We start from the raw sequence: 17,933 nt of genomic DNA, 5'->3' as shown, positions 1-17,933 counted from the left end.
ATGGCTCCCAGGTGCCTGGCCAGGTAGGGGCTGAGGCAGGTGCCCCTCTCTTCTGTGCACATGCTGGAGCCTAGACATCTGCCAGGATCCTAGAGCTCACTGGAGAAAGCATCTTAAATCCCTCCAAATTCCCCAACATAGCCCTAGCTGGCTTAGGTGGGAGGTTGGTCTTATGAGAAAGCAAAGAGGCTTTCCCAATTGTCACTGGCATAGAATCCTCAGGGGTGGGCAGAGCTTGGGTCTGAGGCGCTCAAGGTGAAGGAGGGAGAAGAAACCTAGGATTCCAATCCACTCAACTTATCCCAAACAACCATGTTCTGCCAGAGGGTGCAGTAAGACAGGCCCTGCTGCCCAGAAGGCAGCTCGGAGAGGTTTGGGTCACTAGAGCTTGAGATGCAAAGGCCGATAGACACTGTACAAATACACAAGCGGGGCCTCAGCTGGCTCCCCACGTGCCAACCATCATCTCTGTCTGTCCACCCATCCAATGGGCTCCAGTTGGAGGGCTGGAGAGGCCCTGGGGAGACCTGAGGCAGCCTTCCCCTCAACTCCCTCTCTGAACCTGGGAAGGGAGCCCATCAGATCAGGGACACAGAGGGGAGGGGACACAGCCTGCTTCAGCTGACATTGCTCTGGATGCGGGGTGTCACTCATCCTTTCTGGACCACTTATCAAGAAGCTGGAAGAACACACCCCATAGAATCCAGGGTAGAAGGTAACAGCCCTCAGCCTGGGTGGGGCAGGAAGGTGGGGCTGAAGACCTCATCAACCTAGCAGAGGGGAGGGGGTGGGAGGAAGGCCTGGGAGGAGGTCAGTTCACTTGAACTATAGTCAAACAGTAAGCAAATGTTCAAAAATGTGACAAATAAGCCACCAGGTGCTCTCCCCAGAACGTATAAATCCTCCCATCCCTCTTCATGGTCTGTGGGGGGCCTGGCACAGCTCCCTGGAAGGGGCCCCACAGCCAGGACCTGTCTCCAGGGCTGCACTGCTGCGGCGGATGAGGTGCCCGTGTGATGTCCCTGTCAGGGTGGACACCTGTCCCAAGGAGCCCTGTATCCCTTTAAAAAATCAACCTCTGCTGTCACTCAACACTTTCTCTGAACTTTTCTCCCAGCTTAATTTTATCTTTAGTCTAATGTCTTTTTTTTAATTTTTTTTTAATGTTTATTTATTTTTGAGAGAGAGAGAGAGACAGACAAACAGAGCATGAGCAGGGAAGGGGCAGAGAGAGAGGGAGACACAGACTCTGAAGCAGGCTTCAGGCTCTGAGCTGTCCGCACAGAGCCCAACACAGGGCTTGAACTCATGAGCCATGAGATCATGACCTGAGCCAAAACCAAGAGCCAGACGCTTAAACGACTGAGCCACCCAGGCACCCCTAGTCTAACTTCTTAAGAAAGGAAGAGGGAAGATTTCTCTGTCAAAAGGTTCTGACCAACAGGTCAGTTCAATGGAAAGATTCACCAGTAAAAGGCATTTTAATCTAGGGAGAAATAGAAAATGTTCTCTTCATTCACTTTAAAAATTAAGAACATGGAACAGGACACTATTAAAAATAGAATGCCAAAGTCTGCTAATAATTCAGTTTTATATTTGGGCAAGTGTGGGATGGGACAAAGTGAGGGGGAAGAAGGGGACTATAAGGTGAAAGAAGGAAAGAACAGAGGTCCTCTCGAGAAATAAAGGTCTGCAGGGACAGAGACCTATTGAGACGAAGAGATAGGGAAGGAACGAATCCACCTAGTTCACGCAACAGACAAGGAGCAAGGCAGAGATGAAACCAATGGCTGGAGATACAGTAGATGACGGACAGACCTCCTAGTTGTTTTATTTCCATGCCCTGGCCTACTGCTATGTTGCTAACTGATTTGAGGCCTGTTGCATTTTTGCAACAGAAGCAAAATGAAAACATTCCCTCTTTGCTGTCAGCCGTCACAAGGCCTTTCTAACTCTCATGTCCTTCCCGAGATGCAGGAACCACGACCGTGTGAGGAATTCATGACTTGACTCAAGGGAAGAGTGAGAAGACAAGGAAGTGGCTGCCAAGAAACATTCCTCCCCAGAAGAAGAAGGCCGAACAACCCCTGGAGCCCTCCCCCACCCACCTGGCCCACCCGGTCCACCCGGCCCCTCAGCCCTTGGCCCGACCCGCTTCTGGGTGCAGCGCAGGATGAGGAAGGTCTCAATGCTGTGCTCCTTGAGGTAGGCGTTGCGCTCGCCCCCACAGCCTGGCTCCACCTCATAGTCACCATTCAGGTAGTTGAGCGTGGCCTTGGTGATGTGGATGCGCCTGCAGGTGGGGAGAGATGCAGGGAGAGCAGGGCAGAAAACATGACTTCAGAACTCCAGTCCCCATACAGAACCACACTGCAACCGACGTGGCCACAGTTCAAACCCCAGGGCCCGAACCCTGGCTCAGATGCTAAGCCCAACTTAGATCCCAGCCTCAACACACTGCATCTCTCCACTGTTCAAGGTAGACCCCTTCCCACCTGACCACACCACATCACATCTACGTTATGTCATCCTCATCACAGAATACATCATTAGTCTGTCAGAAGGACACAGTCTGTCTCACAGATCTCACAAACCCGCTCAGGAGCCAGCAGTGGCTCTGGCTGAGTACACGAATGAGTCCAGATCCCCCAGCCTGGCACGAATGTTCTTTTAACACAGGCACTGTTTTTCCCACTGGTCCCTAAGCGGTCATGTGCTCTACTTCCATTCCTTGGAAATACCATGTTTCCTATACCTGTGCCTGTCCTCACTGTGGTCCCTCATCCTGGCCCTCTCTCCACTCCTACCTTCCTCACCTGTCCGAATCCCGCCCAGTCACCCTGGCCAGCTCACATCCTTTCCATCCTGGCCACCCCTGAAAATTACCCACAGTTCCTCCCTCCTCCAGAACTCTACCCCATCTATCACATCACACAACAAGTTGCCCTGTTTTGTGCAAATATCTTCTGGGTAAAGCCCGGGCAAAGGTTGAGAGGCTGCTCCCTACAACTTGCCATGGTGTGGTGCAAGTAATTTGTTAAGGAGAGGACCTTCTACTAAAATTCTGCCAACCCCATCCTGCCCACCCCCTGCCCCATGCCTCGGGACAGTCACCCTGAGTGGGGTTGGGTGGGAAGCGAAGTCTGGGCCCTCACTCACCCTGCCTTGCCTCCAGCTTCCATGTGGTTGGCCAGCGTGACGTCATTAGACCAGACGTCGAACTGCCACTTCCTGAGACCAAGGACACCGCAGTGTACTCGCCCGCTGTGAATTCCCACGCGCATGTTCACGTTCACCCCAGTCACCTCCCGGACCAACCTGGGGATGGAGCAGGGGTAAGGCTGGGAGAGGGTCGGGGGCCAGGCACACAGAGTGGGGGCGGGGCTGGAAGGCACGGGGTCGGGGGTGTGACAGAAGGTGCAGGGGTCAAAGAGTCATTTCTCTCTGGTCCAGCCCAAATTCGGAGTCTGAGACTGTTCCACCCGACGGGCACCGCACAGGCTGGGCCCTGGTGCTCAGGTGCTGTAAGAAGTGAGGCGTTGCTTCCCGGCATGGCCACAAGGGGGCACAGCGCCTCACACTACAACCCAGGACTCGCTGCTTCCCCACTAAGGTAACTAAGGTTCTCTTTGCTACCCTCAAGTCAATTCAGCTGTGTTCCGCATATTAGTGCCCGACCGAGACAGGGAAGTTATAGCCGCTTCAAACCCCATTCATAGAATACTCGGATCTGTCCACATTGCTGCTGCTTCTTGGACGTTAGCAGGATAACAGAGAAAGGTGGTTAACTATTTCAAGAGAGGACACATGTCCTGCTCAGGAGAGAAGGGGAGCCTGAGCAGGTGCAGGGGACCAGGGATGTTCCATGTGCTGGAAGACAGCACCAGTCCCCACCGCGGTGGCACATGCACCACACCCTGGGGCGCGGGGACCTCTAGTAGATGGGTGGGCCCTCTGCAGGATGGAGAGTGTGATGGAAGCTATATTGCTCTGGGTGTATGTCTGAGGTGCAGGGTCTGCAGAAGAGGGTACAGGTGCTTGGGGGGGGGAGGGGGTACACGGTGTGCACTCTTTAGGGACCTGGATACTCTCTGATACCCTGGGATAGATCTACTCAGCCAGCTGTGGGACCAGCAGTCTGACTTGGCCTTGAGGGCAGGACCATCATGTGGACACTTGCCCTCCTCACCACCTCACCAGCAAGAGGCTGACGCCTGACACAGGAAAGACTGATGTCATTCATCATTGCTCTTGTCCTGGGATACCTCGGCTGTGGCTGCGCCTTCCATCCACAGTGCCTCCGGCCCCTTGCTTAGGTTGATAACATCTCATTCCGCCGAAATTTCTGTCTTAACTCTGGGGCCACTTCCTACATGAAGCCTCTCTTGGTCTTCCCAATGGAAACAACTGACCCTTCCTGGACCCTCCCATCTCGATTTGCCTCTCCCACCTGGTGGCGTCTGCTCGGCATGCCTGGTATCACAGCAGCGGGAGTCCCAGCCTCTCCCTCAACAGACTCCGTGCTTCCAGGCAAGGGAGGGAAGCACTGGCTAGCCCAAGCATGCAGGGGCAGTCAGTAAACACTGCAGAAAGGAACTCCACCAAACCGAATGGACCCTGCCACCTTCCTGGACAGCTACTCTGACTTCTGACCTTGTCCACTGTGGCTTTTCCTTTGCCCCTCCCTGGCTACTTCTGAACCTCGAAATTCCTGAGCCTAAGCTTGGATTACCCATACCTTTTCATTACTGGACCCCCTTCTCTGGCCAGCAGTGACCAAGAATTGGCCAAAGATGTTTTTTGCTATTGCTCCCAGGAAGGACGGGACACCTGTTTGCATCCACTTGCCCTGTTGTGTTACCCTGGGGACCTGTTTAATCCCTGTGAGTCCAACCTTACTCATCTGGAAAGAAATGGGACCAATGGGCTCTGCCCCTGGCTGGGTAGTCGTGGGACCTAAGAGACTAGGGTGCAATGCATAGGACCAGCACGACGGCCACCTGGTCCTCCTCTCTTGCAGAGGTGAGGCCACATCTCCCGCTACCCTGGAGTCTACAAACCCCTCCCCTCCTAGAGGACATGTTCCCCTGGGAAAAGCTTCCTAGGCTGCTGTGGATAGAAGTTGCCCAGGAGAAGGCTCAAAGTCTAGAGGTGCAAATCAGCCCTCCAGCATGGCCACGGGGTCTTGGGAGACAGCTTTGCCCCAGTTTCCCTGCCTCCATTAGTTCCACCTGGAGGCTAGCTGGTCAGTTACTCAGGCTGTGGGACAGCACCCCCACAGATGGACAGTCCCCCCGCAGACTGGCACTTACGAGATGGCCTCAATCATGTCCATGCCCATCTCCACGCAGCAGTGAGCGTGGTCAGCCCTCGCTTCAGGCAGCCCAGAGACACAGTAATAACAATCCCCCAGGATCTTAATACGTAAACAGTGATTCTCCTGGAAAGCAAATTAATTTTAAAAATTAAAAATAGTAGGAAAGAGAAGTGGGAGGGAAAGAAACGGGAAGCAAACAGATTCACCCCATGCCTGGAATAACTTGCCTTTTAGGGCAGTGAGCACAGACCCAGTGCCGGCAGATGCATGGCCCCGGCCCCAGGACAGGCTTATCGGGACTGGCGGGGGGGGGGGGGGGCGGTGGAGGACAGACTGAGCAGCCCTCACAGAGGCATTCCAGCCTCCCCAGGCTCAGGAACTCACTTTTATGGTCACTGCTGAGACCCAAGAAGAATGCAGTTGGTCTGATGAGGGAGCAAATAGGGCAGACTCATCAGAGTGAGGAAGGTCCCAAGTTGAGAGCCAGCCCCTGGTTCTACTGCCAGGCCCCAGAGAACGCTCTGACTCTTGGCCTAAGGTTCTACGGACAGTTTGCTGATTCTCCTTCTTTTATAAAAAGACTGAAGCAGAAATGAGACCTAACCAAAGCTCATCTGACCCTCAGCCTGAGACTTATACCAAAAAGAATGCTGCTAAACCAGCAAGCACATGAGCGCTAAGATACCCACAGAGCTGAAGCACCCGCCCACTGCTGCTCCTGAACAGAGGAACTGGCAGGGTCACCCGACAGTCAGGGTGACCCATGACTAGGGTTGGGATGGGATGTTGTTAGTCACCAATTCTCCAAATCTGGCCCCTAGAAGTTACTCCATGAAGTGGGATGCTAGGACACACCAGTCCGTGTGGCCTGGACTCTCATTTAAGGCCCCCCCAAAACCCAAGGGCCCAGCATACACCCACTCGCCCCACCCACGTTCAGTGATAGAAACAACCAGTGAGGTGTGAGACCCGCCATCTAATGCCCTTGGCGGCCCTGCTGCCGCCTCTGACCAGCACTGGCCTCTCACCAATGATCTGGTCTGGTGTCCTGAGAGGGCAAAAGGGAACGTGTCCACATGTCGGTGATACCGCAGCAAGCAGCCCCTGACGAGCAAGGACTCTACAAGGGCCAGAGCATCACTCAAAGACACGAAAGCTGGGAAAGGATGACAGTGTCAGCAAGGGCCTAACGAACGAACGCACAGTTTACCACTCCAGGCCCCGGGTGCTACTTCCAATTTGCCAAACAGTGCAGCATCCTCTTTCCGGAAGCCTCTAGGGGGTGGCACGTAGCTGTCTGCAGGCCAGTTGCGACTCAGACTCATTCTCTTATCACTGGCCAACCTCATCAAGAAAATGGCTCTATGGCACCTAATTTGCCGACCAAACAGAAATTCCTCAGGGGCCTGGGCAGTGTTACCTGCAGGCCTTGCCACACCCCCCTCCTCAGATGGAGGGCTCGCCCACTTGCCCCCACCCGTGACCAGTGACAGTGTAAAAGTAAGGTGTGAGGATACGCAGCCACAGCCCGTGCAACCCCTCTGCCCCTCCCCAGTTCTCAACAGTGGATTCTGCCCAGCAGGGCACACGCTGGCACAGTGCCTGTCCCTGGGGTTCAGCGAGTCCTTGGCCACAGCACTCTCCCTCAGGCAGCCCAGATGGAGCCACCCTCTGGCTCCAGCACAGGCCCTTGGGTGCTGAGGACAGCAGGCAGGAGACTCACCGCAGCCAGCTTGTCGAAGCGGGCGAAGAGCTCATTGAGGGTCATGACTAGCTCCTGGGCAGTGCACTGGGACGCCAGGCTGGTGAAGCCCTCGATGTCAGCAAACAGGATGCTGGGGAGACAGGTGGAGGAAGACCCCCATGAGAGAGGGAGTTCAGGGGGACACAGCCAGGGCCACCCTCTGCCTTAGGAGAGCTGTTGGCCAGAAAGAGTCCAGGCCCAGGCGGGGGCAGGCGGGGGGCTCCAAATGGCTGCTGGGGAACAGATCAAGAGCCCTGGCACCAGAGAGTTGAGGATGCTGGCCTCTCCATGCTGGCCGGGAGATATGCTAGAGTCCTGCTTCCTGTGCTCTAATTGTGCCCTCACTCCCACTCAGGAGGAAAGATGGGACAGAGGCATATGAAGTCTGGGAGTATGCATCTGCCTGAGTTACCAAAGTCAGGGGCCTGCCCCCCTCCCCCAGTTCTGTCACCTCTTGGGCCTGCCCTGTTTAACTCCTGAGCAAACCCCTCAAGGTAACTGGGGCCTTTGATTCATCTGCTTGGAAAGTGTTTCAGGCCTAAAGGGCAGCCATATTAAGGTCTCACCTCTCCACCCTACAGATAGGGTTTTAGACCTCAAGCCCTCCATCCCAAGGGAGTCCTCTAGAAGGGACAGACTAAAGCGGCCTAGGGGAGAGAGACAGAGAGGAAGACACAGCCAGCAAGCTTCTCTGGAAGCCTCCAACTCATCCCTGCCAGCAACTTCAGCCTCATCCCCAGGCACGTAGTCAAATGTACCAGCCGTTCCCCGCAGTGTGCATTGTGGATCTTCTATCCGTTTCTCTGGCTTTTGTTCAGGAGACTGAAAACGTCTTCCTTTTCTCCCACAGCACACTGCCAGAGGTGAGTCCTCAGGGCTGGAATGTGTAAGAGCCCCGAGAGTTCTTTTCTTTCCCCCCGGATGGACACAAAAATGTAATCACTCTCAGGTACTGAGATGCTCCCGGTGGCCCGGCTCACGGCTGGTAGTTTCCAAACTGTCTTCTCACCAAGTCCTCCAGGCAGCCCCAAAGCCAAGGCTTGGTGTCTTCTCACAAATGAGGAGGCTGCGCCTCCGGGAAGAAGCTGCAGACAGCAGTGCGGTGGGCTCCTTTGCCCAGGCCCGCGTTCTCCCCACTGCACCGCGAGGCTCTGAGGCACCTGACTCTTCCTTTTTCAAATGAAGAGCGTAGAACTAAACAGATTTTGTCATTTTATTTGGAAAATGTGTGTTGGTAAATTAAGCTTGTCTTTCTATCCTGATGCTTGATCTCTGGGGCCTTACTGACCCTGGGGAGCCTGTCTCTCCCAGGCTAGCCTTTCTTGGAGATAAGTCAAAACTCACGCTGGGGTCAGAGCCCGGCACCCCAACCGGCTCTCACACCCGGGGCCACTACTCCCCTGCCCTAATCACCCCAGGGACAAGTACCGGACCCGAGATAGTCCCTCTACTCCAGAGCCTGATGAAATTATTCAAACTAGCCCATCCCAAACCTGCTTATCCTGCCTCACCCATTCCTTTCCGCAGAAACCCCAATAAACGCTCTCGTCCACAGTGCCCTCTCACCCTGCCTCCCGATCCTCCACGCGCTTCTGCACATGGCCCCCATGGTGTGTGCTATGCTCCCTTCTCTTGGGATGAATAACAAACGATCTTTTCAATGGCAGCTGCCTCCTGATCTATTTGCCTTTGTACACCTGGATAATAATAAAACCTACCTTTTAAAACAGCTGGACACTGTTCTGAGCACTTTGTGTGCATTAACTCACTTAAACATCATGACCATCCTATGAGGTTAGTATCCTCCTTTTACAAGTGAGAAAAGAGACACAGAGAGATTGAGTCACTTGCCCATGGCAACCTGGCCAGGCTGTTGGCCCCACAGCCAACTTAAACCAATAAAAGCATAATTCAGTGGTCTGGCATTGTATATGGGGCAGAGAGGGGCAGATGGGCACTGCGGGTAGGCAAGTCCAGGACTCCATCAAGAGGGGGCACAGTTAGCAGCTGCTTGCCAGCTCACACGAGGTAAGGTGGAAGCAGAGACGAGCCAAATGGGGGGAAAGAAGAAAAGCTGAGGAGAAAGAAGAGGAACGGAGAAGAGATACACTGCTCCATCAGGCCACAGGACTAAGGACAGCAGACAGGCTGCTTCTGAGTGGACAGCTATGCAGGCAGGGGCTCAAGAGATGCAAAGGCTTTGGGGTCTCCATCAGGCTTTGATGCCTGGGGTCTGACGGGGCAGATGGGCTCAGCACCCTGCCCAGAGGGAGTGCATGGTGTCTGCATGCGGGGTAAGAGGAGCAGGTGAGGGGAGGCCGCTATGCTCCAGATGCTGATCTCAGGCCCTAACTAGGTGCAGCCCCCTCCCCACCCACCTGCTGCTTCTCCAGCTCTCAGTCTCTTAGGCAACTGCCCCACTCCATTCAAGAACAAGGGAACCGGCTCTCAGTCTATGTGAAAGCACCATCACATAGTTGCTCTGGAAATTCTTTAACTCTCAAGACACCAAAGCCAATTGAGATTGGGATCAAGACCTGTTGCTCCAGAGTTAAGAAACGTATGCATTCAGTTCAAGTCAGTTTTTCAAATGCAAAGCCAGGAGATACCAGGCCCAGTGGCAGCTCCATGCAGAGTAAAGCTACAGAGCAGACGCCTGGCCTCGGGGGGCTGATGAGACCCCCACAGCAGGAAGAGAAAAACGTCCTGAACCCGAACCGAACCCAGCAAGGCAGGATGACTACTACTAGGGTCAGGTAACCCACAGCACCGGGCCAAAAAGAGGAGTGGAGAGAGAGAATGGGCTGCCCCTAGAATCAGGAGTGTGGACCAGGGGTTCAGAGGGCGAGTACAGGATCCATCAAGAGGGGTCACACTCTGTAGATGTGACCCCCACACCTGCGGAGCTTACCTACCTACTCAGGAGGGACACTCCGGCAGGGCTGGCCATGGGCAGGCCTGCCATCGTTCTCCTTCTCCATAGGGGACCTTGCTGGGCCTTAGAGCACTGTCCTCCACAGCTGCTCACATCCTGCTGGACCAGTGGGCCTTAGACTTGGTGTCTGTTAGAAACACCAGGCACTTTCACAGGAGTGGTCCCTGAGCCCCACCCCCAGAGATTCTGGCTTAATTAGCCTGAGGTGGGGCTCTGCTCTTAATGGATTCTGTTCCGTTTTGTTTTATTTTAAGCTTCCCCGGTGATTCTAACATACAGCCACGGTTGAGAGCCACTGCACTAGTTTAAATGTCACTTCAAGGAGACCTTCATCACCCTATGTGAATCTATAACCCCTCCCATGTCTGTCTCCCTTCCCTGCTGTATTTTTCTCCACTGTACATTTCACTATTTAATATATTATTGCGGGTGTTTTTGTTATTATTATGCTCCTGTCTCTCTCTGTCCTCGCTAGAATGCAAAGTCCTTGAGGGAGGGATTTTGGCCTCGTCCATTCACTGCCACATCTCAGCTACCAGCACAACGTCTGGCACATGGAATAAATGTTCAGTAAAATTTACAACTGGATAACCGTCTGACTGAGGACGGGTCACATCCCCCTCACCCTCTGCCTTATTCCCCACCCTCCCCCGCTCTCGCCCCACCCTGCACAATGCCCAGCCCGCAGCAGCTGCCTCTATTAGTCTCCTGCCATAGCAAAGTACTACAAGCTGCGTGGCTTGAAACAACAGAAATGTGTTCTCTCACAGTTCTGGAGGCTAGAGGTCGGAAATCCAGCTGTCACCTGGGCCGTCCTCCCTCTGAGACTCTGGGTAGGACCCTTCCTTGCCTCTTCCTACTTGCTGGTGGTGGCTGCCCACCCTCGGTATTCTGGGACTCAGGAGCTCTGTCACTCCAGTCTCTGCCTCTGTCCTCACACAGCGCTGTCCCTGTGTATCTGTGTCTTCGTCTTCTTTTAAGGACACCACTTATATTGGATTAGGGGCTCACCCTACACTAGCATCCTAATCTGATTTCATCTGCAAGGACCCTATATCCAAATAAGGCCACATTCACAGGGACCAGGGGTTAGGACTCCAACATATTTTGTAGGGAGACACAGTTCAACCCATAACAGTGCCTAATATAGGTTTGTTGAATGGAAGAGAATATGCACAGCTTGAAAGCAAGCAAGAGGCAAGGCCAGCAATTCCAACAGTTCTTCCTTCGACCCCATGGGGCCTCTTGGGATCCCAAGCAGGTTGCCTGAGACAGGAGCCTGTGGAGCCCAGGGCCTGGCATCAGCAGACACCACAACGACATCCACGGGATAAATGGTAGAATGGTTGCAGAGGCCATGAGCAGCTTCCTGGTTAATGCCAGGAGGTGTCGGAAACAACATCGACCACGCCAGTGTGTGAGGGGCCTGCAGGTGGCTGAGAAAGCCAGAGCCTCCCTCCAGACTGCTGGGATCTACTCTTTGTGCCCCCCCACCACCCCCACTGCCGCCGCCGCCTGGGGCTTTCAACAGACACTGAGGAGTCAGAGAAGGTAGGCTGCTGGCTGGCTGACGAGTGGGTGGTGAGCCAGCCTGCTGGAGAGGAGAGGCTCAGAGCAGGCTCCTCACTTGTGCAGAGGTTTGGACAGGGTCTCTGAGGTCCCAGCTCTGAACATTTATGGAAATTCTGCCACCTCCACGTTCCCCCCACCTCCTGTCAAAGGCAAAGTCACCCTCCTCTGCTGCCTTGGGGGAGGCTTCTACTCAGCGGCTGTCACTCTGGAAGCTCCTCTGTTTTTGAGGTTGACCCAACTGCAGACTTCTCCTGGCCGAGGTTTCCTGATGTGCTCCTTGGTAATCCTCAGGGCCATTGTACAGCCATGCCAGGCCCAGACCTGCAGTCCGGTGTTCGTTCATTGATCAGCTCCCACTTGAGAGCTCATCTCGGCAACGCGATCAGGCCCTGGCGGTGGGCACGCGGAAGCAGGGTCGGCCGGCCCTGGCAATGCACTCCTCCCTAATTGCCTGCCATCCATCACTCGTGGGTGCCTGCCTCCTACTCCAGAGGCAAGAGCAGGCAGGCACTTCAGCCCAATTACCACAATAGGTCCTTCAGTGTTCCGTCGCAGCTCGGCTCAGCTTTTCCAGACGTATTTGTGGGTAAGCACATTTCCTCACCGTTGCTCCCTCTTGCACCAACAGGTGCTGTGGCCTGATGAAGATGTTGGAGTCTGACCCCGCTCCCGAACAGAAGCCACTCCAGGGAGCGCGTGGGACGCCTAGATGCTGAGTTCTCGTGGTGGTCTGGGCGGGAGGCCATGCCCAGGACCTGCTGCTCTGATCTGCAATCCTCAGCCCTGCGTGCAGAGGGGGCTCAAGAGATGCTAGAGGCAAACCGTCTGTTGAATTGGGCCCAGGAAAGGTCATCGGGTAGGGGCAGGAAGGGGGTATGGCCAGGTCTCAGCCCAAATCCCAGGATGTTGGGCCCAGAGGGGCTAAAGGTCTTAGGGAAGCAGGGCAAGAAGTGCTGTATGGGCCCCAGCAGCGTAGCCTGAGAAGGCCCAGCCACAGGCCAGGGGTCCCACTTGCTGCGGCATGCCTCCCACTTGCTTCAAGCCATACAACCTGGGGAGCCTCTCAGGTCCACACCCCTTGTAAGATAGAAGAGGAGTGATGGGTCACTCGCAAGCATTAGGTGAGCAGCACGGTCAGTGTTGTGTGGTCATATCAATATCTGGCTGAGAATGGACGCCAGGTGACTGGGCATTTTCCAAGGGGTGGTGCAAAAACAATTAGAGCGGGGTATGTGGACCATGCCCTATCTGAGGGACAGGCTGGGAGAGGCAGAGGGGGAAGGCCAATGAGAGAATGCTGAACACAACGGATATCTGCACAGACTCCACCAGCAGGGCAATCCACCCGGGGACAGCCATGCCTTCTCCACTCTCACGGAAATGGACCCCTTCCTTCAGAACCTGGAAGGGCCCCAAGACTGGCCTGACTATCAGGATTGGTTCCAGAGGGTCTGGGGTCGATCTATGCCCTGGAATCCATGTTGCCAGCCTCAGGATCCCCTGCAGACCCCATTCCATCCCCTGAGCCCTTGATCTTGTTTCTGCCCACCAAATCCTACAGCCACCACCCAGACAATGGACTTTGTGTTCACAAAGCCTTGCAAGAGCTGGGGAAATGTATCTCAAAAGAGAAGCCCATGAGGGGGAGGGGACTGCACCAAGACCGAGCAGTAGTCAGTGACCTCTCAGTGATGAGAATGTGGTGCTTTCTATTGTCTTCTTATATTGTTGATTCCTAATTTGTCTACAAAGAACATACATCCTCATATAATAAAAGAGGTTGAAAACAAATCATATTTTTCTAGGATCTCATTCTAACCCTTCCATCTTCATGATATCTTCTCTGATATCTCTCTTGCTCTGATTTCTTACAAGAATCAGAATTTCACAGACATAGCCTGACACATTCAACAGGTTAGTGCTTCTTCAGCCTAACTTATCTCCCTTCCTACCTACCCCAGGGCCCCCAATTTTGAGTCCAAAGAGCTAAAATAATAAGTCCTTGCTGGCCACTGGCTCCTTTGCCCACTGATCCGCATTCTGTGTCCAAGGACAAACTGAGGTCTCTTGTGAGACCCAATTCCATGCGAGGAAGTGAAGAGACTAGAGCCCTTATACACTGCTGGTGGAAAGGTCAGAGGGTGAACCACTATGGAAAACAGTATGGACTTATTTAAAAAATTAAAAATAGGGGACACCTGGGTGGCTCTGTGAGTTAAGGGTCCGGCTCTTCATTTGGGCTCAGGTCATGATCTCACAGCTGTGAGATCGAGCCCCTTGTCAGGCTCCAAGCTGGGCATGGAGCCTGCTTAAGATTCATATTCTCATATTCTCTCATTCTCTCTCTCTCCCCCCCTCTCCTTACCCCTTTCCCTCTGGCCCTCCCCAACTTGTGCTCACTCTCTCTCTCAAAAAAAAATTAAAAATGGGATTACATGCCATATGATATAGCAATTTCACTTCTAGATATACACCCAAAAGAACTGAAAGCAGGGACTCAAGAAGGTATTTGCACACCCATAGCACCATCATTCACCACAGCCAAAAGGTTGAAGCAACCCAAGTGTCCATCAACAAATGAATGGATAAACTAAATGTGGCACCTACATGCAATGGAATATCATTTAGCCTTAAAAAGGATGGAGAATCTGGGGTGCCTGGTGGCTCAGTCAGTTAAGTGTCCGACTTGGGCTCGGGTCATGATCTCATGTTCTGTGGGTTCAAGCACCGTGTCAGGCTCTGTGCTGACAGCTCAGAGCCTGGAGCCTGCTTCAGATTGTGTGCTTCCCTCTCTCTCTGCCCCTCCCTTGCTTGCACTCTTTCTCTCAAAAATAAAATAAACATTAAAAAATTAAAACAAAAAAGAATGGAAAGTCTGACACATGCTACAACATGCATGAACCTTGAATACGCTATGCTGAGTGACATAAGCCTGTCACAGAAGAACAGATACTCTATGATCCCACTTAAATAAGGTACCCACAGAAGCCAAATTCATAGGCAGAAAGTAGAACAGTGTTTTTCAGGGGCCAGGTGAGGGAGGTATGGGGAGCTGTTAACAGGTACAGAGTTTCAGTTTTGCAAGATGAAAAAAAGTTCTGGAGATGGACAGTGGTGGTGGTTTGCACCACAACGTGAATGGTTAAAATGGTCAGTTTTATACTATGTATATTTTACCACAAGTAAAATAATTAATTATTTAGTTAGTTAATTAAAGAGATAAGACCCAGCCCCAGTGGCTTCCCCCATGGGGCCAGCTGCGTTCTGAGGCTGCTGTCCTCATGGCACTGGGCTCGGCCCGGCCTCACTGGTGAGGCCCAGATACTCCCTGAGGGGCAAGCGTGGTATCTTTTCTGTCTACTCTTAGTCACGCCTGGCAAAGAGTGGCAGCACAATAAATGTGGAATGAATGAGATAATAATATAAAGGCCACCTCTGTCTATAACTGGTATGACGTAGAGCTCAGAATACTTTTCTTAATATCAGGTTGGAGACAGGAATGCTAGGTGTTTACAGAACCATCCCTCATGTGGTCGGATGCCGGGAATATGACTGGAGGTAAACATTTTCCCTCTCTGCCCACAGGGTGCACAATCCACCCACAGGTATCTGAGCATCACGGACGTTGTCGTGAGGCCATTACAATTCACAGCCATGCTGCAGCTGAGCCAGACACCAGAACGACCTGGGGAATGCAGCCAAGTCCTTGAAGGAGACGGGAGAGGAGATGATAACCTTAAAAGGGGGAGGTTCAGGAGAGCCTGAGGGGAGAAGGGAAAGGAGGGGAAGTGAGTGAGAAGAGGGCAGCCTTCCCCACACCACCCCCCCAACACACACAACCCTGCTGTGCAGGGATGGGCATTACCTCAATTTCACCCCTGGGTTAGCAGCTCTTCCGGCCAGGCCCGTGAGAATGAGGCTGTGATTCGAGCCAATGAGCCAAGACCCCCACACTTCATCCAGGACCCCTCCCAAGGTCCAAACAGACGGGGCCAGGTGAGGAGTGTGTTACCTCAGCTGAGGACCAGTGCCCCAGGGAGGAGTTGGCACAGACGGCAGTCTGGAATGCTCTGTGTTCCTCCCACCATCTACAACCTTTAAAACCTAAGGGCTCCAACATAAGGACAGGTCATTCAGGCGTGGAGCTGTCTTCATTCAATAGCGACCCTTAATGGAAGTGGGGAATCCTTCAGTGCTCTTCAGAATCCTTCAGGTGCTCCCTGGCTCCTGAAACATTTGGGGTATTGGTCACCTGACCTTGACTCTTGCCTGGTAGCCTGCTTCACCTCCATAGGAGGAACAGTCTATAGCTACTGCCTGGGTGGGGGGCCTGGCCAGGGACACCCCCATAAGGAGTGAGTCTTAGGGCCCCGTCTTACAGGCTCTGTTCCTTTGTGGCTTCTATCATGACAGAATAATTGAGCAGTAAGTTTTGTAACATCGATAGCCTTCAAGAATGCAAAGCCCTACCCCCATTCCTCATGTGATACGTTCCCACATTACTAATTAATCCATTGTGTAGTGCATGTCTTCCTGAAAGGAAAGTGAGCCTGCCAATATCAGAGAGGGGGTCCCTCTCAGTTCCCACTGCAATCCCTGCCTCATAGCTAAGGGTCTGTGAGTGCAGTTGGTGGTCTCCACCCATGGAAGCAGAGGAAAACATCCACTGAATGAATGAGTGAGGGGACACCACTATTCCCCTTTACAGATGCGGAAACTGAGGCTCAGGTTAGGTGACTCATCCAAGTTCCCGCAGCTATTAAGTGGCAGAGCAGGGTGTGACCCAGGCTGCTCAACACAGACACTCATCTTGCTTCACAACGGTGACCTCTTGGCGAGGGCAACCTGGTGGCACATGAGCTCTGACAACATCTGTACACTTACTGTGACCCACGGGGATGTGCCTTCCCCTGCCGTGAGCTTCTAGGGCTGGCCCCTTCCTCCACCCTCACTGTCTCTCCTCCAAGGCAGAGCACTGGGACCCCCCAGCCCAGGGCTGTCTCTGCTGGCATGTGCTGGAGGCCCAGGATGGCACAGCCCCCCTCTGCTGGCTGCAGGAGAGGCAGGCATCTGGGGAGAGGACAGTGAGGAGGGCTCTCAAGCCACAGGTCTGACACCCAGCAAGGGCCCCAGCCCCACCGACCAGTCCAGCTAGAGGGGTTAACACATCTCCATCGGTCACCACATGAAAGACGGGAGAGGCTGGGGGCTCCAGGGAAGGGGTCTCCAAGGGTCCTTGGCCTCTGGTCCACCTCAATGCATAGCCAGCACCAAAGCACCTGACAGCCTCCTGGCAATCCCAGGAGCGACTTTTGTGTTGGGGGCCAGGAAAGGGTGAGGCCACAGAGCGCGTTGGGGCCTGTTGTCACCCCTTCCTGCCCAGGCTAAACTCTCCCCACCCATTAGTCTCTTCCCCTTCCGTAGATCCAGGCCCAGCCTGTCACACCGCAGGGTTGATTTATTTTTCTTGTGGCCTTGCTCTCGGAGGGGCTAGAGGGCAGCACGTCGTCACCCTCTCTAAATATTACCACTCCGCAGAGAACTGACAAGCGTGACTCCTCACCCCTCCACTCTCCAGCTAGAGAATCCCCAGGCCTTTCTTTGTTGATAGGAGCACGATAATAATCATAATAGCAGTACCAACAATAATAGATGTTCCCAATTACTGAACACATGTCCTGTGCCAGACGCTGCACTAAGTGCTTTCCTCACACGATTTCATTTGCTTTTCACAACCCTACGAGGTAAGTATTCTTCCTGCCCTATCATGTAGATGAGGAGACTGACGTTCACAGCATCAGTACCTATAACTTGCCCTGGTCACATGGCCACGAACAGCAGAGCTCGGGTGACTCGCAGGGCTGCCTGACCCCACGCCTAATCACTGTGCCATGAGCCCAGCCCCAAAGTGCCCTTCTACACTATGATGTCACCCCTCCACCTACTACTCAACCCCCAATCTGAGTCAAAGGTTCAACCCAAAAGAGACACCAAGCATGCAATGTGTTTCCATCAAGAGCTGCAGCCAGGGTTGCTAATGGAACAAGAAACAGGGCTCCCGCGAGGTATTTGCATATGATTGCTTGTGGCCGGCCTCGGATGTGTACCAGCCACAACTAGCCTGGCAATTTCAGAGTCAGAATTATGTCTGTCCCTATAAAAAGGGCAGCATCTTGATTTTTCTCTCCTTTTATCTCTTTCCTGCTTGCTGTCATTGATCCTCTGCACGTCCTAAAACAGAAATACCCTCGTTGTGGCTGCAGGTCTGATTCTTGCCACATGGACACTGACGCTCCAGCCACTTTGTGATTAGAGTACTATTCTTTTTTTATTTCAATGTTTACTTATTTTTGAGAGAGAGAAAG

At 53.4% G+C, this 17,933-nt stretch overlaps 1 protein-coding gene across 1 annotated transcript in view; it reads right to left on the bottom strand.

The window, feature by feature from the left end:
• The window catches only part of ADCY5 (adenylate cyclase 5), a 143,276-nt gene that overhangs the window by 32,137 nt on the left and 93,206 nt on the right, over positions 1–17,933 (bottom strand). The window contains exons 4-7 of the mRNA XM_047099619.1: positions 7,041–7,152; positions 5,313–5,440; positions 3,160–3,318; positions 2,152–2,293 (exon numbers count right to left, since the gene is read on the bottom strand). Of these exons, the coding sequence (XP_046955575.1) occupies positions 2,152–2,293; positions 3,160–3,318; positions 5,313–5,440; positions 7,041–7,152 (541 nt within the window). The remainder of the gene's footprint in view (positions 1–2,151; positions 2,294–3,159; positions 3,319–5,312; positions 5,441–7,040; positions 7,153–17,933) is intronic.

Source organism: Lynx rufus, unplaced genomic scaffold (genome assembly GCF_022079265.1).
Source record: "Lynx rufus isolate CCGP_SWC_20201006 ecotype Redwood Valley unplaced genomic scaffold, mLynRuf1.p SCAF_5, whole genome shotgun sequence".
In the NCBI taxonomy this organism is placed as follows: Eukaryota; Metazoa; Chordata; class Mammalia; order Carnivora; family Felidae; genus Lynx; species Lynx rufus.
The sequence above is the reverse complement of the archived record's forward strand: the minus strand, read 5'-3'. Positions and strand labels throughout refer to the sequence as shown.